The 26,692-nt window shown below is 47.7% G+C and overlaps 1 protein-coding gene across 1 annotated transcript in view; it reads right to left on the reverse strand.

Annotated features, from left to right (window-relative positions):
- The window catches only part of LOC140377369 (glutamate receptor ionotropic, NMDA 2A-like), a 427,148-nt gene that overhangs the window by 19,865 nt on the left and 380,591 nt on the right, over positions 1–26,692 (reverse strand). The window contains exons 15-18 of the mRNA XM_072462756.1: positions 18,234–18,394; positions 12,196–12,383; positions 7,934–8,172; positions 1,979–2,162 (exon numbers count right to left, since the gene is read on the reverse strand). Coding sequence (XP_072318857.1) covers positions 1,979–2,162; positions 7,934–8,172; positions 12,196–12,383; positions 18,234–18,394 — 772 coding nt within the window. The remainder of the gene's footprint in view (positions 1–1,978; positions 2,163–7,933; positions 8,173–12,195; positions 12,384–18,233; positions 18,395–26,692) is intronic.

Genomic DNA, 26,692 nt, shown 5'->3' on the forward strand with positions numbered 1-26,692 from the left:
TCTGTGTGTGTTTGTGTGTGTGTGTGTCAGTGTGTGGGCGTGTGTGTGTGCGTGTGTCAGTGTGTGCGTGTGTCAGTGTGTGTGTGTGTGTTTGTGTGTGTGTGTATGTGTGTGTGTGTGTGTTTGTGTGTGTGTGTATGTGTGTGTGTGTGTTTGTGTGTGTGTTGTACGATCGCCTCCGAGGACATGTCATCGCTTTGAGCTCAATATTCCACAGTACGGCATTAAACTGATTGATCTCCGCTGACACAAACAAGGTCAAGGTCGTGTTACAGCTCCGGAATCTCATTTATGGAACTAAAAGTGTGGCACGGACCAAACAGAAACTGCCTCAAACTCAAAAAATGTGCATCATCTTTGGACCGAACAGCTCGTTTTAGGTCTTCTTTTTTAAATCGCAACCTCAACATGGAAAAGTGACATACGTAGCATTCTTGCACATACACATGCTTTGTACATGAGACCTGTGATGGTAAAATGTCATGTCATTCTGTCTATGCTGTTATTGTGTGCAGAGAATATGAGTTCCTGATAAATGTGCATCGTGGTACGTCAGGTCATCGCTCGAGGGTCAGGTCACCTCCCAATGAGAGAGCATGAATCGTTGCATCCGCCATGTTCTTCTGTCTCTTTTGGAGCTGATTTGATTGTGATGATGTGCATACGTGTCCGTTTATGTGCGTTTAAAAGGATGTGTGATGATTTGTCAGGGAAAGTGATTATTTACTGTGCACGAGGAAATAAACATCCACCTTTTGAGAAAGACAAACTGTTCAATTTATCTCTTGCTTGGTGATTGTTTGCAGAAATTCCACAACGATCCCAAACTTTACGCGGAAAGTGATAAACGTAGCATTCTTGTACGTACACGCGCTTTGTAAATGAGACCCCAGATCTGTGGAAAGGCGAGCCCTCTCAGCCTATGTTGGAGCACCTGTAATCGGTATCCGTGAGCCCAGTTTAATGCCACACCGCGGAACGTTCCAGGCAAAGCAGTAACGCCCACGGAGACGAGCATCCACACGCTCGTTTCGCAGAGCGCTGTCGCTCTCACGACTCCATTCAGCGGCGGCGGGCTCTCCGTGACGACCCGCCGCGTTCCTGTCAGCGCGGGAGGCGGAGCACGGCAGGATGGCCTGTCGAAAGGCCTTTTACCCCCATGACACTCGTTTAGATTAAGCTCGCGACGACGGCCGTGAAACGTGACGAGATTATTACTATTTGACATTGACGCAGTCGTTTTTAATAAAGCGCTGTGTAATAACCGCGCTCTGAAGACCTCATCGCCGCGTGTGGTCTTCTGTGTAACCTCGGATCCACAAATGTCTCCGGAGATGATGATTGTGTTGCCCAGAATGTTCCGCAGTTTGGTTTTACACATGGGCGGGGACAAATGATGCTGCCGGACCAAGTTACAGGTTAGATCTGTTGATGGGCAAGCCGGTACAGAGTGAGAATGCATGTTTTTCACTCTCTCTTTTGAGCAATAAGAACTGCAATTGAATAAATGGAAGAAAGATCAGTTTAATGCCGGAGGTTCTGTTGAAATAGATGTAAACCCAAGTGGGCGGGACTCATGAAAAAAAACAAGCAAGAATGCATGTTTTTCAGACTCTCTTTCGAGCAATAAGACCTGTAAATGAATTAATGGAAGATAAATCAGTTTAAGGCATGGATGTGGTGGTGGTAAAGTTAGGAAAACTAGTGGCTAACGGCGGCTAATGCTAATCCCATGTGTGATATGGTGTGTATATGCAGTCGGAAGCCCGCAGCCCACCGCACTGTCACCATGAAACGCTCTTGCTCTCTCGATATGTTATCATCGAGGATAACATGCAATAGAGGAGACAGTTTGGGAGGAGCATCGAACCGTCAGTGCCAGCGTCGTCTCCGCCCTCGTGATGCGGAGGCGCTAGACACGGAGAGGGTTTTGGAAACGCCTCCCGCACGTTATACCCGGCGACACGCTCGGCGATACCTTTCATCATGTCCAGGATGCTGGGCTGCAGCATCACCGTGTTGCGCTGCTTGGGCGACGACGACAGGGCCATGGACTTGGCCGACCTCAGCAGGTGCATCATGTTGGCCTGGGGACTGAAGTCCAGCTCCGGGGACTTCTTCTTCATGTCGATGTGCACGCCGTGGATACAGCTCCAGATGCCCTGCCGGACACGGACAAAGGGAGGGTTTAGTGATAACCATGGAAACTGCCCGACCCTGAGATCAGTGCGTGGTTCGACCTGGCAGTTTGACATCTAATTTGTGTAAACAGACAATTCTTTTCTTTTTGATTTCCAGCTGTTTTTGCATCGCAGCAGCATAAACGCATTAATAATAGTGATTATTAGTGATTTGCACAAACATGATTGGCATAATTGTGTGTATTACAGTTTTATTCTTATCCACATCAGTACTATAATCGTTTTGTTCCAAATTAAAAAAAAAACATATTAGCTTTGTCCTCTTGGGGTTTAGTGTAAAGGGGCATATTGTGTGAAATCGACTTTTTGAGCTTTTAATCGTATTATAATTGCCTTCCCTCATTACTCAAAGTTATAATCCTGTGTCCCGCGTTTGAGGCTCAGAAAACTTCAGCTTCCACAGTTTTCAAAAGACTCAGGCTCCAGGTCGTACGCAGGGTTAAAAATGTCACGTTTTCCACAATAAAAACAGGTCAATAAAAATCTGCTGCAGTGAAATGCTACGATGAAGAGGCGTGGCCTATTCAGTTCTGTTCTGTTTCTATTATTAAAGTGACGTACGACAGGTTTTTACAATGTTCTCATCATGATATTATTTGGTGTATTTATACCTTTTGTACATATAAATGATAGTTTTACACCAATTGAGCAGGTATTTGTGGAGAAAACTTTGAAAAATCTGCAGAAAATGACCAGTCAAAGTTTATCCAGAATTTACACAAAAGAAACAACTTCTTTGACCCTTTGAACATGACTTCAACAAAATAAAGTGGCTCTCATATATTTGTATTCGTCAAATAAAATAAATGTTACATTAGATGAGTTTTGGCCCAGTGTTTGCTGGGTAATTTCCTAGTGCGATGTCATCAATCACAAACAGGAAGTTAATTTTCTTATCTTATCTTATCTTAAATTATAAACCTAAAAAATGCTATTCTGTGACAACATTTGTATCACTTTTGCAAAATTCTAAATATATTTATCTTTACTGCATTTTAGTTCAGTGAGTCGTCCGACCTGTAGGTGGCGCTTTAAGCCTTTTGGATCGATATTGCTATTTATAATGTACAAAAATGTAAAATCCTCTTCTGCAGGTTTTCCAGCGTTCTACTGACTCTCTCTCTTCCTTCCCTGACATCACTTCCTGCCAGAGTCCACGCGCCAACGTCCATCCCTTCAACACGGCTCAACTCTTCGTCTCTGTTGCACTGGTTTAACCTCCGTCTCCGCCTCTCTCTCGCTCGACACTCGCCACACTTTCGAAAATCGCTCCTTAAATTAGCTTGATGATGTCAGCAGCGCGGGGGCCCTGAGTGCAAGGCCATGTTCTCCGCGGAGCCCCCCGCCCCGACCGGGACGGGCGCGCTTTGTCGACCGCTTAATGTGTGAAATGTTGCAGCTCGTCCGGAATAAAAGCGCACACAGACACGCGTATGAATAATGGAGGACGCCGGGAATGTTTTGCTTGATTTCTCGACCTCGTAAGGGTCTGTCGCCTGTATTTGAAATGTTTTAAAAGTTCTGCTGGTCTGACGGAGGCGACGAGGGGCGTTCCGGGTGAAGCGACCAGACAAAGGCAAGCGAGGTGACGGAAGGCAAATGTTACTTTTATGGTCTGATCGTTTCACTTGCTTGTTCCCCTGAAGAACGTTCCACAATAAGACGTTTATCTTATCAATCCTGCATTGATCTTAGTGCTGAAAATGCTTTAAAAAAATCTCGTATTCTTAAGCTTGTGCAGGCTTGCCTCTCCACAGAGCTGACCTGTGACTGGCAGCATCATCATTTAATGCCATACACATCTCCAAGGAGACAAGCAAGTGGCGGACCCTCCTACAACGCCACAAATGTTTACAAACCTTTAAATCTTGTGCTTTTTGTGTTGTTTCTGAGACTCACGAGATCCAACAATAAACACGAGCCTCAGCAGCGATTCACGGATAATCTACAACAAAGACCTAACCCTACGACAAAGATCTAACCCTACGACAAAGATCTAACCCTACAACAAAGATCTAACCCTACGACAAAGATCTAACCCTACAACAAAGATCTAACCCTACGACAAAGATCTAACCCTACGACAAAGATCTAACCCTACAACAAAGATCTAACCCTACGACAAAGATCTAACCCTACGACAAAGATCTAACCCTACAACAAAGATCAAACCCTACAACAAAGATAAAACCCTACAACAAAGATAAAACCCTACGACAAAGATCAAACCCTACGACAAAGATCAAACCCTACAACAAAGATCTAACCCTACAACAAAGATATAACCCTACAACAAAGATCTAACCCTACAACAAAGATCTAACCCTACAACAAAGATATAACCCTACGACAAAGATCTAACCCTACGACAAAGACCTAACCCTACGACAAAGATCTAACCCTACGACAAAGATCTAACCCTACAACAAAGATCTAACCCTACAACAAAGATATAACCCTACAACAAAGATCTAACCCTACGACAAAGATCTAACCCTACGACAAAGATCTAACCCTACGACAAAGATCTAACCCTACGACAAAGACCTAACCCTACAACAAAGATCTAACCCTACAACAAAGATCTAACCCTACAACAAAGATCTAACCCTACAACAAAGATCTAACCCTACAACAAAGATCTAACCCTACAACAAAAATCTAACCCAACAACAAATATCTAACCCTACAACAAAGATCTAACCCTACGACAAAGATCTAACCCTACAACAAAGATCTAACCCAACAACAAATATCTAACCCTACAACAAAGATCTAACCCTACAACAAAGATCTAACCCTACGACAAAGACCTAACCCTACAACAAAGATCTAACCCTACAACAAAGATCTAACCCTACAACAAAGATCAAACCCTACAACAAAGATCTAACCCTACAACAAAGATATAACCTTACAACAAAGATCAAACCCTACAACAAAGATCTAACCCAACAACAAATATCTAACCCTACAACAAAGATCTAACCCTACAACAAAGATCTAACCCTACGACAAAGACCTAACCCTACAACAAAGATCTAACCCTACAACAAAGATCTAACCCTACGACAAAGACCTAACCCTACAACAAAGATCTAACCCTACAACAAAGATCTAACCCTACAACAAAGATCTAACCCTACAACAAAGATATAACCTTACAACAAAGATCTAACCCTACAACAAAGATCTAACCCTACGACAAAGACCTAACCCTACAACAAAGATCTAACCCTACAACAAAGATCTAACCCTACGACAAAGATCAAACCCTACAACAAAGATCTAACCCTACGACAAAGATCAAACCCTACAACAAAGACCAAACCCTACAACAAAGACCTAACCCTATAACAAAGGTCTACCCCTAAAACAAAGATTTAACCCTACAACAATGATCTAACCCTACAACAAAGATCTAACCCTACAACAAAGATCTAACCCTACAACAAAGGTCTACCCCTAAAACAAAGATTTAACCCTACAACAATGATCTAACCCTACAACAAAGATCTAACCCTACAACAAAGATCTAACCCTACAACAAAGATCTAACCCTACAACAATGATCTAACCCTACGACAATGATCTAACCCTACAACAAAGATCTAACCCTACAACAAAGATCCGACCCTACAACAAAGATCTAACCCTACAACAAAGATATAACCCTACAACAAAGATATAGCCCTACAACAAAGATATAACCCTACAACAAAGATCTAACCCTACAACAAAGATCCGACCCTACAACAAATCACTAAAACAAAGGCCTAAAAAATACCTCAAGGGTTGAACCCCACAATAACGGCCTGCACCTATTGAGGCGCTAACCCCAAAACAAGAAGCAAAGCCTGCAGCCTAAGCCTACAAGACCCTAACCCTACGAGTACGTACTGAGCCTTACGCTGCATTTTCAGGATACTTGTGGCTAAGTTGCAAGTTGCACTAAATTTCTCCTCTCCACCAAAAATTCCCATAAAAAGAGGAAATACCGCATCCAGCGCTGTAGAAACACTGTACATGTAGGCACACCTTTAGCCCCTCCCATGGATATTCTTTACCGCCGTACAGTACGTTCATAACTACGAATTCCATTTTATTCTTTGTATTCCGGCGGCGTTTTCCCTCCATTCTCTAGTCGAAACCAAAGACCTTGCCATTTTCGCTCTGGTCTGGTGACATCTTGCGCTTGTTTGTTGTCCGTCTGGCACAAGCGCTTCAAACATACAAACCTTTCTACTACCGTAACCTCGCTAACACCGTGCCATTTGCAAACTAAAATGACAAGGCACTGTCCTTTCCTCGCTCTCACACCTGCAGCTGTTCTGCCCCTGCATCTGTTCTGGCCATGCAGCTGTTCTGCCCCTGCAGCTGAGCAGATGAAAACACTGACACAGGAGCGCTGCCTTCTCTCAAATCTGCTTTTTTGACAGTAGCGCAAGCCAAGCACGGCCGCCGTTACCGAGCGCCGCGGCGAATAGGCTCTAATGCGATCTGGCCGGGTTTGTTGGACGGCGGTTGGAGCGCGCGGGCCGGATTCCGGTTTGGCAAAGCACGAGGCAGATGCGGAGACGAGGCAGATGCGGAGGGGGTCAAAAGGACAGAGGAGCGGGGATAAATCTCAGGTGACGATAGCGTTTGACTGGGCTGCAGAGGGCGGAGCATGTGGGCGGGGCATGTGGGCGGAGCATGTGGGCGGTCATCGGGAATCGGGCGGTGTGCTTAGTGGGAGGAGACAACGTTCATGCGATATGAGGTAAGTACGGAATGTTGTCGAAAAGAGGCAGCGCGGGTGAAATGTTTGGGGAAAGTTTTCTGGGACTCTCGGCATTGCACTTGAGTCATCTCCATGGAGACAAGGATGTGGTGCCAATGGGCAAAGTTACGGAGCAGATCTGTGGAGAGGCAACCCTGCTCAAAGTAAGGGAGGGACATCTACTAAAAAAATATGTATAAATAAATACATAGATGAACTTGCAGCTTTAGTTCATGGTCAAACCTTTGAGCATTTTGGGGGAATTTGATCGTTATTCCAACTAAAATGTGTTTTACAACAAATATTCTTGAAATAACCTCAGCTTTAGACAAATAAAGACTCTAAACTGAGTAAACTGATCCTGAATTTTAATTCCCCTCCTCAGCTTCGGTGGGACTTGGGTTTTCCGCACTGCTCAGTCAAATCCAGCTGCTCTCTAATCACAGATAAGTGCACAGTACTAACATAATACACGGTTTATTCCAGTCATTGCCGTGTTTAAGTACTTCATGTATCATTTCTCCAGCGCTCGTTCACATCTTCCTCTTTATGCCACCCATTCAACACATTCATATTTCTAAACCTGCTTCTGCTACTGCTGCAACGAGTTTTTTAAAACGCGCGTGACGATGGAACGAGTTATTTAAAACGCGCGTGACGATGGAACGAGTTCTTTAAAACGCGCGTGAAGATGGAACGAGTTCGTTAAAACGCGCGTGAAGATGGAACGAGTTATTTAAAACGCGCTTGACGATGGAACGAGTTCTTTACTCGTTTCATCTTCACGCGCGTTTTAAAGAACTCGTTCCATCGTCACGCGCGTTTTAAATAACTCGTTCCATCTGCACAGGCGTTTTAAAGAACTCGTTCCATCTTCACGCCCGTTTTAAACGAGTTATTTAAAACGCGCGTGACGATGGAACGAGTTATTTAAAACGCGCGTGCAGATAGAAGGTGCTTTCTTCCTCACCCTGCTGATGGTGAAGAGCAGGCCCGGCCTCCCGGTGCACACGCCGGTGAAGCAGTAGCGCAGCCTCCAGTAGAACAGGTGCTCGGAGATGAAGGTGAGGATGGCCAGGCCCATCGCCGTGGCCAGCATGTAGAAGACCCCCGCCATGTTGTCGATGTCCAGCTGACTGGACATCACCTCGTTCTTCTCGTTGTGACAGATGCCGGTCAGCCACTGCGCCTCCAGCTCCTCCATCTCACCTGGCAACAAGAACGCCACCAGAAAGGATTAGAAATACAATGATGCAGTATTTAGAGTGGTGGAAAGTAATGAGGCGCTGAAGTAAAAGTACTGTACTGTATGAGCTAACAAAAACAAGAAATACAAAATATACTTTTACTTCAGCAGACATTTGTATGATTGATACTTTTACAAACAGCAAATACTTTGTTGCAATGCAGTATTCACCTGAAGTAGCATTTTATCCATGTTTTAGGTTCAATCGTGCAGTTTTAGTTGTCTTTGTCTCAGTCTTGCCAAGTTATTATTGTTTATTGGCTTTTTTTGAGATTTGGAAACACGTAAATTACTTTATTTAAAATGTTATGCTACTTCCTGTCCTATGTGTGCCACTAGTACCCCAGGCTTGGACTCGCCCGCCGCTCCTGCCCATTCACAGTGAGCACTAAATTAGCATTGTTGCCATGGCAGTTAACGAAAATAAATCCTTTCTTTTGAATGGGAAAAAGTCCTCAAAACGTTGTCAATAACAGGAAGTTAAACCCGCGGATTGTTTCAAGTTCTGCAACAACTACAGGAGAAGACAAACAAGGAGAAGAAATACATCCATTTCGGAACACGTTTGTAGCTTTTTCATACAAAAGGCAGGATATTTGAGTCTTTGCAGAGGACATTCTTTTATCTGAGTAATTGAAATGCATCCAAATAGCGGTTTTGTTTCAAAGTGTTAGTGTCACATGTACACAACATTTTACAGCTCGATTCTTAAACTGCGTGTCATTTATTGAAGCCCTTTTTGTGCACTGTCGAGTTGAATTTTGGAGAAACAAAAACCTTACGTCATTACGTCATTTAAAGCGACCCACGGCCTTTTCATTTGACCACTACAGTTACTCTCACAACTACTGCAACGTTTAAAATACTGTTTCCGAGGACAGTGCAATCCTCGGTGGCTTTCAGAGGAGAATGGGTGAAGGAGCTGCAGAAGAGTCACTGCAGAGACTTAAGATGCAGGTTCCAGAGGTGAAACGAGAACTACCGGTAAATAAAAGATGGACCCTGACAGGCCTGGGGCGAGTGGTCCCAGGCAGATAGGGTTCAGTGGTTTGGCGCTCTCTCTCTCCGTAATGAAAAGGAAAAGAAAAACTCATTCTGTTTTAAATTTAAAAACAAAGTGAAGCTAACGCGGCTTCACTTCCATTCACAGAGTCACAAATAAGGAACAATCGTAGTAGCGGCAGTCGTTCCGGTGAAGTAGTAACAGGACCGGTCGTAGTAGCAACAGTAGTAGTAGTAGGACTAGTAGAGTAGTAATCAAGACGTAATCAAGAAGTAATCAAAAAGTCCTAGCGATTGGGCAAACAATGTATCGTCTTTTCCAAACTATAAGTCGCACCTTTTTTCATAGTTTTGGCCGAGTGCGACTTATATGTGATATCATTAGTTATTTTCACACTGACGACCACAAGAGGGCGCTCTAGGCTCTAAACGCCGCTGAAGAAGAATCTGCACTTCCTCTTCCTCTGGAGTTTGTGGAGTTGTTTAGAAGTGACACAGAGGAAGAAGAATTCAGTGGATTTAGTGATTTGGGGTAAAACTGATGCTTTGGTAAACTTGTTAGCATGTTCTTTATGCTATAGTTATCTGAATAACTGTTCATATGTTACGTTAACATACCAGACACTTACCACAGTTCTGTCTGTGCCTCATGTAGCTGAAGGTGTTAGCGTTAGCATACGTCATGTAGCTGAAGGTGTTAGCGTTAGCATACGTACACCCATTCACCATGTTCTCTCATCTGTTATTATTTTAAACTGCATTTCAAGATTAAATGCCTGATGTCTTGGTCTTGGATTTTATCAAATAAATTCCTCCCAAAAATGCGACTTATTATATATTATAGAAAGTAGAAAATACGGTATCTCAAGTTACTTCCTCAATTCAGTTTTGTCTTCCTCAAAAACCCGTGCTTTTAGTCGCTTCTTTTTTAAACAGTAGTTCCAAATTTGTCAAAATATCATTCATTACTCGGCCTAATCCGTAAACTCTGGGAGGTTCAGGTCTCACAGAACTGACCACACTACGAGTCGAGTTCTGAGACGCTCTTGCAGTGTCTACCTGCAAATGGATGCGCGTTCTGGACTAATCTACTGCCTGTTCTGTGGCTCTCCTCAAGGGTTCTCTCTTCCCGCTAAAACATAATGTAAAGGTCGGTTGATTTGTGTAAAACGTTCAATGCCCAAGTCCACAATGCGCCCTCTCTCCGAAAGGCTCGAAAACGGCTTTGAGGTCTGTGTAGAGTTTCTTTTCTGCCCTCAGACAAACAGAAAAAGAACCTGAACAAGGTGAACACAAACATAAATCAAATTCAATTATAATCAGCAGGTTTGTTGTACTGATAAAGGAGAAAGGGGATAAGGTTTTGCCGCTTGGTCGTCCGGTCGATGGCACACACGCCTGCCAAGAGGACGGGCCGCAGGGGCGTGAGTTCCAACCATTTGCCCTGTCCGATAACGCCCACAGGCTGTATCGGACAGAAGAGGAACGAGGAAAAGAGGGCAAGGGCGAACCTGAAGAGCACGAAATAGCACAGAAATAGAATATATCATCTATCAGTTGTCGTGAGTTCTCGATTTACATCTCCAGTCGAAACATGGGTGACCGTCGGGGGCTGCTGCCGATCACCTCTGGACTGTCCACTTCTAATTCCATCAAGTCAACGAGGACCTCTCCGACCCAATCTGAACCGCGCACGTTTTCAAGGTCCGCGGATTCCCAAGCGGACCAGCCGCCGGAGTCAATAATCCGCGGGTTATCCGAGATGGACGCGCGTGCACGTCCGCTCGGTGATGGGCTGGTGATGAGGCGGGTGGGCGTGCGGGGGGGTTTGTGTGTGTGTGTGTGTGTGGGACAGTGATTGAACGCTGGAGGAGAGATGAACTGGTAAATAGAGCGTAATGGGGGAAGGCAGGGGGCTGATGGAGAGAAGGGAGGTGGTGGATGAGGGGAGGAATCTAAGAAATGAACCTTGGATACTTAGCGGAGCGAGTCAAGAGTTCTATACATTCTATAAAGGTGCACTTTTATACGACGCATGATGGAGCAGGAGTAAAACACTCCTGGAACATCTGTCGTCCCAGGCCAAGACACATGAACAGGTCTGTGCGAGTGAGCGCTCCACAAGGTTTCAAAGATTTAGACGTCTGGACACTCTCCAAATGTCATTTTAAATCTCATGGAAATAGTGTGAGCAGCGGCATTCAGACTCTCCTGAGCTCAGATTGGTAATGGCCCAAGCGCAGGAGCTACAACTGAAACTTGCCCTCCGGCGGTTTCACTTGTACAGCTTGGGTCACTGGGGTCTATTGAGGTCTGGCCACCTCTACCTCATTTTCATTCACAAGATCCTTCTCTCCTTTTTATAACCATCCCTTCTTTTTTTTACTTCACTGTCTTCAAACGAGATGCACGGGTGATTGCAAACCAGAATTCGAGTGCCTTCAAGTGTTGATTGACAGGAACACGTCTACAAAGAAATCGTACCGGTCAAATGCTAATGAGGCACTCTGAGAAAGAGATGGTCGGACGCAAATAAGCCTGAAACGGTCTTTGCAAAATTCTCTCAGGAGGTTAAAAAGCTCTGTTTGGATGCAGCAATTTGACCCTTTGCAAACCAACCGTCCGATGTCCCTCGTCTCAATTCTGTCCAAAATCACAGCTGTTTGTTTTCAACGTGTCGTAACGGAGATGAACTACTCCTGCAGGTTCTCGTCGTGCACAGGCCCATGCGCACGGCCCGTCTGATTGGCTCGTGGATGAGTAGGTGTGCTCGGGAGCTCTGCAGTGGTCCTCCATGCCCCGGCGCACAGTGAGGATGAGGAGGCAGTAGAGAGGAGGAGCGGACACGGGGGAAATGGCCCTGCTACTGAAGAGTAATGACACACTGGAAGCACTCGCATTGGGCCTTCGTGCTTTTTATAACTAAAAAAAAAAGCAAGATTCGGCACAACATACAGACATAATGAAGTCATGAGTGGACTGACCGTCTCCGATGATGCCGAGTATGGCCAGGTCGACGAGCCTCTTCCAGTAGGAGCCCTTCTGCAGCGCGATGCCGTAGCCCGTGGTGGCGAAGATGTACCCGCTGCCGATGGTGACCAGCTTGCAGCCGTCGTCCCGCCCCGCCATGTAGTTCAGCACGGCCGCGTCGTAGATGAAGGCGTCCAGCTTGCTGCAACACAGGGCGGGGCACGGGTCAGCTCTTTCGCGACAGCAGGGGGCGCAAGAGAGTCGCCCCCACGTGACATGAGGCTAATCTTACTTGCATAGACATACCTTGCGTACGAGAAAACCCTCTGTTCTTTTTGTGAGTCTCTGTGATTTGGTCGCCTCTTCACAGATCTGACATGTGTCTTTATGCGGATACGTTTCATGCCATACTATGGAACATTATAGGTAAAGCAATAACCCAGCAGCAGAGCGAGCTACATAGTGCATGCGTAACTTTGCAATAATGATACAAACTTTAAATATTTACTTCTAACAAATATTTATAATTTGTATCCTAATTTAAAGGACACATATTATGTACTTTTTCATTTTTGTTTCAGCTTTCAGATTTGTGAGTAAAAAAGTGTTTTACTTTGTTCACCCAGATTTGTGACATCAAAGGTAGATGTCTTCTGTGCTGTTTTTAAGTCATAAATCATCGCATCGTTCTGAGCTTTTCTGCCGTCAAATCACGTTCATAACAACTGCACTTTCCTGCCAGTAGGTGGAGCGCTAACAAACATTCTGATGAGGGAACGCCTGACAAATAGAGAGTGACGAGTGTTTTTTTAGTACGTACAATACATTATGTTCTAAAAGAAAAGATCAATCATTCATGTCCAGCTTCTTCCGTCTGTCCAGAGGAGCCGGTCGACACTCAGTGGGTCCACAGCCTCGCGCTGAATGCTTTGGAAAAACCCACAGCCTGGCATTAAACTCACTACCTCCTCAGCACACACACGTGTGCTGAGGAGGTATATCTTTATATCATATATATCTTTATATCATCCTCCTTCCTGCTTGGGTTCGCGCTGGCTCCGCTCCAGGTCCCGGGCCCGTCCATTACACACCTCTCTGGGACATAAAGTAGTCATCGGATAAACATCATCGTCATAAACGCTCCTCGATGTCTGAGTTCAAGTTTAATGTGGTGATCGATGGTACTTTAAGGTGTAATCAGCATTCAGTTTGTCAAAGATGATTTAAGCTCCGTGTCATGTCAGCCAAGGCGCAATAAATAACCGAGGTCTCCAAGACTGAGGGCGGGGTCATGCTTCTTCATTGACCGCATGCATCGTGATTAAACTGGGACTAAACCAGGAACTAAACCAGGTTAGAACAGGACCAAACCAAGTCTCCATCAGGACTCAAACTGGGCTAAACTAGGCCTAAACCCGACCTACAAAACTAGGACTAAACCCAAAGTTAACCAAGACCTAACCAGGAATAAACCAGGTGTAATTAGGACTAAACCACACATAAATCAGGTCATTAAGGAGTTAGGATTAGGGTGTTCAATTAAGTAGTGAGTAAGCCTGAATCATTTGAATAAACTACATGTTCATCATAAATTAAGTCTTTGTTCATTATTGAACACCGAAATGTAATCTTTGTCTTGCTAATGTGGCCGAAAACTGATATTTGCCAAAACAATATTAGGATCTGAAAATCAACTGCAATTACCACAGTTTTACAGTAAAGTCTAAATTAATTTGGATTTATCTGGGATATAAATAAAGTTATGACTGTGTAAACATAGAGGCATAATTGAATTGCTAAGCCTATTTTGACTTGAGTTTGTTTGAAAGACAAACATGAGGATGAACCGGCACACGAGCCACGGACTGCGGCAGGACAAACATATATCAGCGCCAAAAATCAGTTACATTTTTATTGGACAGGACAGCTGTAGTGTGAAATTGGTAGAGACGGTTGAGGGGGCGGGAAGCAAACCCCCGACACAGAGGCAGTAACAGCCACACATGTGCCGCGCATCATCCCACTGCACCACCGGCGAGTCGGGGGTTCCTCACCGCACGCCCGGGCCAAGCGTTAAGTGGCGACTCATGTGATCACTTCTGTTTTTATGGTGCACGGAATAATGTGAGCCATTTCTGCCATTTCTGTGCAGATGAGATACATTTAGAATTCAGTTCAAAATTATAAACAATTCTAACACAGAATGGCATATTTTTAGGTTTATAATTTCACTTCCTGTTTGTAATTGATGACATCACAGTAGGAAATTACCCAGCAAACACTGGGTCAAAACTCATCTGATGTCACAATTTTGAAAAAATGAAAGGGCCTTTATTTTGTTGAATTAACATTTAGACGGTTGAAAAGCTGTTTCTTCTGAGTAAATTCTGCATAAACTTTGGAAAGAGTATCCCTGGTGTGATGTCACTTCCTGTCCCTGGTGTGATGTCACTTCCTGTCCCTGGGGTGATGTCACTTCCTGTCATTTTCTATATATTTTTCAACATTTTCTCCACAAATACCTGCTTGATTTTTGTAGAACTATATTTTATATGTACAACAGGTATACCCACACCAAATAGAGTCAAAATTAGAAAATCTTATAAACCTGTCACACGTCACTTTAACTTAACATTGCGCTAACCAAAGAGCGGCAAAAGAAATAGAAAAGTAGGCAAATAGCCACAGAGCGCGGGAACGACAACTGAGGATATAAATGTAGACGAAGCACCTGACGAGTTCATGCAGGTGAGAGGACGAGCCACTGGGAGGAGCCATTGGGACTATCCATTGTGGCGATCAATTGGGACGAGCCCTTAGGACGAGCCCTTGGGACATTCCATTGGACCAGCCATTGGGACGATCCATTGGGACGAGCCTTTGGGATGATCCATTGGGTCGAACTTGCAAGCAGCCTGTATTCCGAGGTTCAAACTGGAAAAGTACAAGGAATTCAAGACGATGACAGGAATTTCCAAGTCAGCCGAATGTATTCTTCAGCGACTCCACGGTGCAGACAAAGGCAAACGCACACGCTCTGTACTTGCGGTGTTGTGTTTATTATGGACAGAGGCGTTTAGAATATGCACCAGATCGTTTTGTGCAGGTGATATTTTGCGACTCCGAAACCACAAGCGATAACTGACGTCCCGTCCCTGATTAAAAGTAGGACTATGATAAAAGCAGGTCTAATCCAAGCCTATCCTGGATCTAAAGCAGATCTAAACTGGGATTTATGGGGCGTGATTTGCCGCACAAACGACCTTGTCCACCAGCTGACCGCTCCATTGTGTTTGCTTTAGGTCCCATCTATCAGCCGCAGGTTTGTGCTGAGCCGGGACTATCGGGACCGGAGGGCGGACTGGAGGGGGGACTGGAGGGGGGACTGGAGGGGGGACCGTTGTCAGCGCTCAGAATAATGACAGAGGAGAGCGCGGCGCCCCCCGGAGGACATGAATATTTACTCGGGAGAGACATGGCCCGCGTAGAACCGAAAAGTCATTTCACTGGGCAAACAATTTCAAAGTTTACATTTGGATTTATTTTATTTCTTTAACCAAGGCACATTTTTAACGCCAATTTTCAGCAAAATCATTCAAAAGACATTCAAAACCATTCAAAATTTCTTTTGTATCTAATTTGTCAACAAAACTAGGCAAAAAAACTTATGCTCCATCAGTTTATCAGGTTTTTATGATATTATTATTTATACATAAAAACAACATTATAAAACATGACATTATGAAATAACTAACACATTTTCCTACATTAATGTTCGTAAACCACAAGAGAATCTCTAAATGTCAGATTGTTTTCCAGTTTCACTTGCAGTATCTCCTTTAGTTACAAATTCTGAAGCATTCTTAAGAAATCATTAGTTCTTTACAAATTAAAGGCTAATCATGGTGTAGCTATTCTAAAGTTGTTATTATTATTTGATCTTTGAAAAGAAATCCAAGCAGGTAACAGATTTTTCAAACAGATTTTCACTTTTCAGTTAGTTTTCTTCTTTGTAAATCATATTTCAAGCATCATTTGGAAGATTGTGACGTCACTGCCAAAGGACAAAACCACTGCTTTCAATCGAGCGAGGTTTGAACCAGCAACCCTCCAGTTAGTAATCCAGTTTTCAAGATTTTTTACTATAATTTTATGATTGAAAGTCGGGTTTTGGGCCAGATAAATTGCTTGGAGAGTGTTGTCTAAGGCGCAGGGGCAGTTAAGCTCGTAAACAGGATTAATTAAAGTATTTTGAAAGAGGCTAAATACAATATATAATGTAACAAAGTGAAAAGATCAATAAAATCCTTTTTGCATAACATGTGTCCTCTACATAGGCCCGACCTTCACAACCTTTCACGCAGCACATGGAATCGCCGACAAACAAATACATACGATATTGCTACTACTACAATTCAAATACTCTGTGCAGACACTCAAAGCGGTCCTTTATCCGTCAGTTCCCTGCTGTCGCACTCATTCATTCCTCGCATGTGATAGTAAGCTCCTTCTGCAGCTCCCCGGGGCCACGCTGACACCGCTGTCATCCGCTGCCAGCTCGCTCCGCTTATTTTAGCCACACAAATGATCCTCGTTCTAACACCGAGACGTACTATTTCAAACCAGCGCCGAGGGAACACCTGTAGATGTTACGTTGTGTGAGAACGCCTGCAATTCTGATTCACATTCAATTATTGCACTATGGCTATAATACATTCAGTTGACGACGCGCAAATGTTAATGATTGTACTGTTTGATCATTATTATGTCAGTAATTCACGCGTTTGTATGGCCGTGAGACGTGGCTAAAGCTAGCGTGAACAGGAAACTACTTTTGGTTCGTTTGTCTCACGTCTCTGCGCCTCTTCGTTGTGTCTTAACGTCTCTTTATTGCGTTCATTGCGTTTGGCTGACGTTTGACGCATTTTCGGTCTCGATTGGAGTGCCGGGCGTCGATGAACAGGAAACGGCGAGCGCCAACGTGCGCTAGCTGTGTTTCGCTCAGTCTTGTGTAAGTTAGCGTCGCTGGAAATGCGGCGGCTTGAGTCAAGAGCAAGTCGAGTGTCTGAACGGCCACGAAAAAGCCCTGGAGTCGTTTCTGTGTCGTTCTGACTGTTCCATGGAAAAGAACAATCGTCTGGGCACAGCAACATTCAGAATTCAGTAGTACCGTATTTTCCGGACAATAAGCTGCACCATTTTTCATAGTTTTGTCCGGGGTGCGACTTATACTCCAGAGCGACTTATACGTGATATTATTTGTTATTTTCACACTGACAACCACAAGAGGGCGCTCTAGGTTCTAAGCGACGCAGAAGAAGAATCTGCACTTCCTCTTCCTCTGGAGTTTGTGGAGTTGTTTAGAAGTGACACAGAGGAAGAAGAATTCAATGGATTTAGTGATTTGGGGTCAAACTGATGCTTTGGTAAACTTGTTAGCATGTTCTTTATGCTATAGTTATCTGAATAACTGTTCATATGTTACGTTAACATACCAGACACTTACCACAGTTCTGTCTGTGCCTCATGTAGCTGAAGGTGTTAGCGTTAGCATACGTCATGTAGCTGAAGGTGTTAGCGTTAGCATACGTACACCTATTCACCATGTTCTCTCATCGATTTAAATGTCTGTTCTTGGTCTTGGATTTTATCAAATACATTTCCCACCAAAAATACGACTTATGCTCCAGTGCGACTAATATATGTTTTTTTCCTTTTCTATTATGCTTCTTTGGCTGGTGCAATTCATAATCCGGAAAATATGGTACAAACGAATCATTTTTAATCCAAAATGTTTTACTACACAAACTTTATGATTTCGGGGCTAACTAGAGCTAACATATTTAACAAAACTGACAAACCGGACCGTAGTCGCATTCATCTTAGCAGGAGTGAGCGACAAAACAAATGAGGTTTCTCCGTGTTTTGGCAGCTCTTTAGCGCTGCAGTGTTTTCACCACGCTCTCGGTCCCCCGGGGGCCCCACCGGAGTCGCGTCTGACACACACATGCAGCGTTAGCGTCGCTGAGGGGAGCGCTCGTTTGGGACTCACTTGGTCTTGAGCTGGACCAGCGCGTCTTGCACCCCCTTCTGGTGGTACTTGGTCATGTACTGGTGCATGTCTGGGTAGTTCTTGCGGATGTTGCGCTCCGTGCTGCCGTTGGGGACCGTGCCGAAGCGGAACGGAGGGGAGTAGGAGTACGGGGACTGGAACTGTGGAGAGAGAGAGAGCGAAGACACGAACACAAGAGTTATGAAAGATGCCCTACTGTGGAACATTCCGGGCAAAAACATTCATATCTCTGCGGAAATCGTGGAGGTGGAGTCTTCAGTTTGAGCCTGGTGTCAAAAGTTACTAAATGAAAGTAAAATGGGGAAAGGCGATAATAATAAGAGTCCAAAAGAAATAAGAGTTTGTCTTTTGGTCGTACGACGGTTCTTTGGTTTGGATCCACGCCCCAGGTCTTCTCACAGAAATGCTCAAACTAATGCATTTATTGAAGCAGATGTTCAATTTTTGTGTTTATTTCCTGCTTTCGTGAGCATTGTTGACTCCGTTTTGGAAAACTCTGACCATATTATAATGTCTAACAACAATAACTAGTGCTTTTGTGTGTCTTATGAAGTAGTTCTGGTGTTTGTTGTCTTCTTTCTAAGTCTTTTGGAAGTGATCTGTGTCATGAAAAGCACATGTGACTTTCTCTCAGTCGGGCGTTCCCTCAACTGGATTTGGTGGTAGCACGCCATCAAGTGGCAGAAGAGGGGAATTGCCGTGGGTAAATAAAGAAAAGCTAGCTTGCCCCAACACGCTAATGTGAGCGTGAAGATTTGAGACAGAAATACTTAGAACTCTTCTTTCTTTTTCCCGAGGGCCAAGTTTTTGAGAAGGCCTCTGGACACAACACGCCACTGCAACAACATCTAAGGTCACACAAAATATCCCCAACACTGTTTATGAGTTAGACGTTAATACAATGAAATACTGATAAGATTTTTGTGATAATGAACATGCTTTATTTGAAAAGAAATAAGAGTTTGTCTTTTGGTCGTACGACGGTTCTTTGGTTTGGATCCACGCCCCAGGTCTTCTCACAGAAATGCTCAAACGAATGCATTTATTGAAGCAGATGTTAATTTTTTTGTTTATTTCCTGCTTCCGTGAGCATTGTTGACTCCGTTTTGGAAAACTCTGACCATATTATAATGTCTAACAACAATAACTAGTGCTTTTGTGTGTCTTATGAAGTAGTTCTGGTGTTTGTTGTCTTTTTTCTGAGTCTTTTTCCCCTTGATGTACAGTTTATTCACCGAATTTGGACTTGGCCTCTAAAAGTGACACACATAATAAGTGTTGTAGGAAAATCCCACTCTCCAACCGCAGGCACCGCAGAAAAGTAAAACCAATGTGACAACGCAGCTCCACTCGTGCCTTGGGCCCCTCGTTGTCAACAACAACACATTATTCTCCAGACAAAGAAGATGGTCTGGTTCTATTTGTAGAAAATCTGCATTTGACCCATTCCTTTTATTCACAGTGTTGATTTTAGGAAGCGTATGACTCAGAGATGTGGGCGGGGATAAGGGGCAGGTGAAAACAGGAACGATCTGATCACTCACGCCTCGAAGGTTGAACGTTAAAACAGAATTACTCAAGAGTCAATCAAACTATAACTTTGAAGAGGCCGAATATGAGGGAAAAGCAATATTTAAACTGTGTAACTTTTTTTAATTTGTTTTTTTAATGATTGATGATTCATTTTTATTTATTTATTAACAACAATACTATAAAATGTCACAAAAATAACATAAAAACAATACAATCACAAAACAAAACAATACAAACCCCTCCCCCACCCCAAATACACACAAAAATTCAATCATAAACTAAATAGAACTAAATAATGCAAAAAATAAAGAAATAACGATACATCAAAGAAAAACGGACAACAATAAAAAACAAAAAAATAACCTGAAAATAAAATAAAATATAAAACAATATGTACAATGCATTTTAGTGGGCCATGTATTTATTTTTCAAAGGAATAATTTTTTTAACGCTTTAAATAAAGTGTTTTTATTATTCTTATTTATGAATAAGATCATGATTATTAACTTTACTGTTCACCTGAACAGCATTAATCTCACACACTTCCCCCGACATGAGCAGGCGATGCCCAAACCAAGAGAAACGATACGGAAGAGGAGAAAAGCTCAGTATTATTCCCAGTTCCCAAGCGAGTGCAGCGCGGCAGGACCCGAGGTGTGATGTGTGCGTAACCCTCCTGACCAGAGCGCTGGACGGAGCCAGGTCTCATCAGTCATCCTCAGTCTATGTCCACTCCGCCGTTCCACTGGCTGCGCTCGTGCTGACACCGCCAGCCCTCCCGCCGCCGCCGCCGCCGCCGCCGCCGCCGCCAGCCCTCCCGCCGCCGACATCAACCCCCATCTCCCCCCGATCTCTGCACATCTCCTGTTCCCCGGCGCACATGGACAAACTCAAACTCGCTACATCAAAAACTGTGCTGCTGCAGGGCTTGGCAAAGTGTTACCGTGGTGACCGTTGGCGGGGCTGTGACGAGGCCCCCGGGAGCCCCGCGGCACCTTCGGTTGGCTTTCGGTGGCCGGTACAAGAGCGATCATGAGCTCAACTGGACCAGGAGCGTCTCTTCTGGAGGTCGTTCTGGTGACGGCGCTGGCATCGGGAAAGTCTCGTTCTGGAGACGGCGCTGGCATCGGGAAAGTCTCGTTCTGGAGACGGCGCAGGCGTCGGGAAAGTCTCGTTCTGGAGACGGCGCAGGCGTCGGGAAAGTCTCGTTCTGGAGACGGCGCTGGCGTCGGGAAAGTCTCGTTCTGGAGACGGCGCAGGCGTCGGGAAAGTCTCGTTCTGGAGACGGCGCAGGCATCGGGAAAGTCTCGTTCTGGAGACGGCGCAGGCATCGGGAAAGTGTCGTCCGGGACTCGGATTGAGAGTCTTGAACGTCGCCCGCGGTTCTTGAGATTGGGACGATTTGTGGACTAATCATAATCCTACACGACTGGTTGGTCAGATTATTGCCTCATATTTGCCCGTCCTGTGGCAGCTCGGGTTTACGGCGCTTCGTTCGAACAGCTCTTCTGTCGGCGTTCGTTCAGTTCAAGACCATCACAATGACCCTTTCCGCTCAATCAAATACAAATACAATATATTTTTGTACAGCCCCAAAACAACAATGGCAGTCGCCGCTCAGAGCTGCACAGTGTTTTTTACCAGCAGAAAGTTAGAAAATGAAACAATTAAATAATAAAGAAGCAGAATAACTAATGTTAACAGCAAATGGAAAACTGTCTAAAGTTAATGGGAAAAAGTCGAAGCGTCAAGAAGAACCAGGGCGAAGGAAAGAGCCGCCTCCCACGCACAGCCAGGGGCGGGTTCGGTCCCTCCCCCTCTCTTTCAGGAGCCATCATTTTCTTTTCTCTATTTTCTTTTTCAGTCTTCAAATAGTGTTGTCCTTATTTCTATTTGGTGCATTTTCTTTGCCTCCAAATCGCACTTTTGTCACTAATAATATTAATAATAAGTATGTATTGAGCGCAGGTGGAGCAGACGAGAGCGATGGGGATGCGAGTGAGGAGACATCAAGAGAGAGGCGTGTTTGTTTCACTTCCACTTATGCAGGGCCTCGCCACGCTCCACCTCCGCTCAGCAGTCAAATGTTTTATTAAAAGGTGCATTTCTCTTTCTGCAAATGTCCTGGAAACCGTCTCCAGCAGAGGTGGGCCAAGCGAGGCCCGTGGGCCACCCCCGGCCTGATTAACGACGCTGTAATGGTCCAGGACTGACACACATCCATTTGCTGATAGAGCAAGGCACCTTTGAATAAAACATGAGACTGATAAAGAGGAGGAGAGGGGGAGAGAGGAGGTGGAGAGGTGGAGAGGGGAGAGGGGAGGTGGAGAGGGGAAGAGAGGGGAGAGAGGAGGAGAGGGGAGAGAGGAGGTGGAGAGAAGAAGAGAGGGGAGAGAGGAGGTGGAGAGAGGAGGGGAGGGGAGAGAAGAGGTGGAGAGGGGAGAGAGGAGGTGGAGAGGGGAGAGAGGAGGTAGAGAGGGGAAGAGAGGGGAGAGAGGAGGTGGAGAGAGGAGGAGAGGGGAGAGAGGAGGAGAGGGGAGAGCGGAGGTGGAGAGAAGAAAAGAGGGGAGAGAGGAGGTGGAGAGAGGAGGGGAGGGGAGAGAAGAGGTGGAGAGGGGAGAGAGGAGGTGGAGAGGGGAGAGAGGAGGTGGAGAGGGGAGAGAGGAGGAAGAGAGGGGAGAGAGGAGGTGGAGAGGGGAGAGAGGAGGGGGAGAGAGGAGGTTGAGAGGGGAGAGAGGAGGTGGAGAGAGGAGGTGGAGAGGGGAGAGAGGAAAGAGGAGGTGGAGAGGGGAGAGAGGAGGGGAAGGGAGAGAGGAGGTGGAGAGGGGAGAGAGGAGGTGGAGAGAGGAGGTTGAGAGGGGAGAGAGGAGGTGGAGAGAGGAGAGAGGAGGTGGAGAGGGGAGAGAGGAGGAGAGGGGAGAGAGGAGGTGGAGAGAAGAAGAGAGGGGAGAGAGGAGGTGGAGAGAGGAGGGGAGGGGAGAGAAGAGGTGGAGAGGGGAGAGAGGAGGAAGAGAGGGGAGAGAGGAGGTGGAGAGGGGAGAGAGGAGGGGGAGAGAGGAGGTTGAGAGGGGAGAGAGGAGGTGGAGAGAGGAGGTGGAGAGGGGAGAGAGGAGAGAGGAGGTGGAGAGGGGAGAGAGGAGGGGAAGGGAGAGAGGAGGTGGAGAGGGGAGAGAGGAGGTGGAGAGAGGAGGAGAGGGGAGAGAGGAGGAAGAGAGGGGAGAGAGGAGTGGAGAGGGGAGAGAGGAGGGGGAGAGAGGAGGTTGAGAGGGGAGAGAGGAGGTGGAGAGAGGAGGTGGAGAGGGGAGAGAGGAGAGAGGAGGTGGAGAGGGGAGAGAGGAGGGGAAGGGAGAGAGGAGGTGGAGAGGGGAGAGAGGAGGTGGAGAGAAGAAGAGAGGGGAGAGAGGAGGTGGAGAGAGGAGGGGAGGGGAGAGAAGAGGTGGAGAGGGGAGAGAGGAGGAGAGAGGGGAGAGAGGAGGTGGAGAGGGAGAGAGGAGGGGGAGAGAGGAGGTTGAGAGGGGAGAGAGGAGGTGGAGAGAGGAGGTGGAGAGGGGAGAGAGGAGGAGAAAGTGAGGTGGAGAGGGGAGAGAGGAGGGGAAGGGAGAGAGGAGGTGGAGAGGGGAGAGAGGAGGTGGAGAGAGGAGGAGAGGGGAGAGAGGAGGTTGAGAGGGGAGAGAGGAGGGTGGAGAGAGGAGAGAGGAGGTGGAGAGGGGAGAGAGGAGGAGAGGGGAGAGAGGAGGAGAGGGGAGAGAGGAGGTGGAGAGAAGAAGAGAGGGGAGAGAGGAGGTGGAGAGAGGAGGGGAGGGGAGAGAAGAGGTGGAGAGGGGAGAGAGGAGGTGGAGAGGGGAGAGAGGAGGTGGAGAGGGGAAGAGAGGGGAGAGAGGAGGAGAGGGGAGAGAGGAGGAGAGGGGAGAGAGGAGGAGAGGGGAGAGCGGAGGTGGAGAGAAGAAGAGAGGGGAGAGAGGAGGTGGAGAGAGGAGGGGAGGGGAGAGAAGAGGTGGAGAGGGGAGAGAGGAGGTGGAGAGGGGAGAGAGAGGAGGTGGAGAGGGGAGAGAGGAGGAAGAGAGGGGAGAGAGGAGGTGGAGAGGGAGAGAGGAGGGGGAGAGAGGGGGTTGAGAGGGGAGAGAGGAGGTGGAGAGAGGAGGTGGAGAGGGGAGAGAGGAGAGAGGTGGAGAGGGGAGAGAGGAGGGGAAGGGAGAGAGGAGGTGGAGAGGGGAGAGAGGAGGTGGAGAGAGGAGGAGAGGGGAGAGAGGAAGAGAAGGGAGAGAGGAGGTGGAGAGGGGAGAGAGGAGGTGGAGAGGGGAGAGAGGAGGGGAAGGGAGAGAGGAGGTGGAGAGGGGAGAGAGGAGGTGGAGAGAGGAGGAGAGGGGAGAGAGGAGGAAGAGAGGGGAGAGGAGGTGGAGAGGGGGAGAGAGGAGAGAGGAGGTGGAGAGGGGAGAGAGGAGGTGGAGAGAGGAGGTGGAGAGGGGAGAGAGGAGAGAGGAGGTGGAGAGGGGAGAGAGGAGGGGAAGGGAGAGAGGAGGTGGAGAGGGGAGAGAGGAGGTGGAGAAGAAGAGGGGGAGAGAGGAGGTGGAGAGAGGAGGGGAGGGGAGAAGAGGTGGAGAGGGGAGAGAGGAGGAAGAGAGGGGAGAGGAGGTGGAGAGGGGAGAGAGGAGGGGGAGAGAGGAGGTTGAGAGGGGAGAGAGGAGGTGGAGAGAGGAGGTGGAGAGGGGAGAGAGGAGAGAGGAGGTGGAGAGGGGAGAGAGGAGGGAAGGGAGAGAGGAGGTGGAGAGGGGAGGGGAGAGAGGAGGTGGAGAGAGGAGGAGAGGGGAGAGAGGAGGTTGAGAGGGGAGAGAGGAGGTGGAGAGAGGAGAGAGGAGGTGGAGAGGGAGAGAGGAGGAGAGGGGAGAGCGGAGGTGGAGAGAAGAAGAGAGGAGGTGGAGAGAGGAGGGGAGGGGAGAGAAGAGGTGGAGAGGGGAGAGAGGAGGTGGAGAGGGGAGAGAGGAGGTGGAGAGGGGAGAGAGGAGGAAGAGAGGGGAGAGAGGGAGGTGGAGAGGGGAGAGAGGAGGGGGAGAGAGGAGGTTGAGAGGGGAGAGAGGAGGTGGAGAGAGGAGGTGGAGAGGGGAGAGAGGAGAGAGGAGGTGGAGAGGGGAGAGAGGAGGGGAAGGGAGAGAGGAGGTGGAGAGGGGAGAGAGGAGGTGGAGAGAGGAGGAGAGGGGAGAGAGGAGGTTGAGAGGGGAGAGAGGAGGTGGAGAGAGGAGAGAGGAGGTGGAGAGGGGAGAGAGGAGGAGAGGGAGAGAGGAGGTGGAGAGGGGAGAGAGGAGGTGGAGAGAGGAGGAGAGGGGAGAGTAGGTGGAGAGGGGAGAGAGGAGGTGGAGAGAGGAGGAGAAGGGAGAGAGGAGGTGGAGAGAGGAGGAGAGAGGGGAGAGAGGAGGTGGAGAGGGAAGTGGAGAGAGGAGGTGGAGAGGGGATAGAGGAGGGGGAGAGGGGAGGAGAGGGAGAGAGAGAGAGGTGGAGAGGGGAGAGAGGAGGAGGAGAGGGGAGAGAGGAGGAGGAGGAGAGGGGAGAGAGAGGAGGTGGAGAGGGAGAGAGAGGAGGTGGAGAGGGGAGAGAGGAGGAGGAGAGGGGCAGAGGAGGTGGAGAGGGGAGAGAGGAGGTGGAGAGGGGAAGAGAGGGGAGAGAGGAGGTGGAGGAGGGAGGAGAGGGAGAGAGGAGGAGGAGAGGGGAAGAGGAGGTGGAGAGGGGAGAGAGGAGGTGGAGAGGGGAGAGAGGGGAGAGAGGAGGTGGAGAGGGGAGAGAGGGGAGAGAGGAGGTGGAGAGAGGAGAGGGAGGGGAGAGGAGAGGTGGAGAGGGGAGAGAGGAGGAGAGAGGGGAGAGAGGAGGTGGAGAGGGGAGAGAGGAGGGGGAGAGAGGAGGTTGAGAGGGGAGAGAGGAGGTGGAGAGAGGAGGTGGAGAGGGGAGAGGGAGAGAGGAGGAGGAGAGGGGAGAGAGAGGGGAGAGAGGAGGTGGAGAGGGGAGAGAGGAGGTGGAGAGAGGAGGAGAGGGGAGAGAGGAGGTGGAGAGGGGAGAGAGGAGGAGGAGAGAGGAGAGAGGAGTGGAGAGGGGAGAGAGGAGGAGAGGGAGAGAGGAGGAGAGGGGAGAGAGGAGGTGGAGAGAGGAGAGAGGGGAGAGAGGAGGTGGAGAGAGGAGGGGGGAGGAGGGTGGAGAGGGGAGAGAGGAGGTGGAGAGGGGAGAGAGGAGGGTGGAGAGGGAAGAGAGGGGAGAGAGGAGGAGAGGGAGAGAGGAGGAGAGGGAGAGGAGGAGAGGGGGAGAGGAGGAGGAGAGGGGAGAGAGGAGGTGGAGAGGGGAGAGAGGGGAGAGAGAGGTGGAGAGGAAGAGGAGGGGGAGAGGTGGAGAGGGAGAGGAGGAGGAGAGGGGAGAGAGGAGGTGGAGAGGGGAGGAGGAGGTGGAGAGGGAGAGAGGAGGGGGAGAGAGGAGTGGAGAGGGAGAGAGAGGTGGAGAGGAGGTGGAGAGGGGAGAGAGGAGGGAGAGGAGGTGGAGAGGGGAGAGAGGAGGTGGAGGGGGAGAGAGGAGGTGGAGAGGGGAGAGAGGAGGTGGAGAGAGGAGGAGAGGGGAGAGCGGAGGTTGAGAGGGGAGAAGAGGAGAGAGGAGGGAGGAGAGAGGGGAGGGGAGAGAGGAGGTGGAGAGGGAGAGAGGAGGTGGAGAGAGGAGTGAGAGGGGAGAGAGAGGTGGAGAGGGGAGAGAGGGAGGGTTGAGAGGGGAGAGGGGAGGGAGGTGGGAGAGAGGGGAGGAGGGGAGGTGGAGAGGGAGAGAGGAGGTGGAGAGGGAGGTGGAGAGGAGGTGGGAGGGGAGAGAGGAGGTGGAGAGGGGAGGAGGAGGGGGAGAGAGGAGGTGGAGAGGGGAGAGAGGAGGAGGAGAGGGGAGAGAGG

Source organism: Eucyclogobius newberryi, unplaced genomic scaffold (genome assembly GCF_026437365.1).
Source record: "Eucyclogobius newberryi isolate DKJ021-1_F unplaced genomic scaffold, fEucNew1.0.hap1 SCAF_4, whole genome shotgun sequence".
Classification (NCBI taxonomy): domain Eukaryota; kingdom Metazoa; phylum Chordata; class Actinopteri; order Gobiiformes; family Gobiidae; genus Eucyclogobius; species Eucyclogobius newberryi.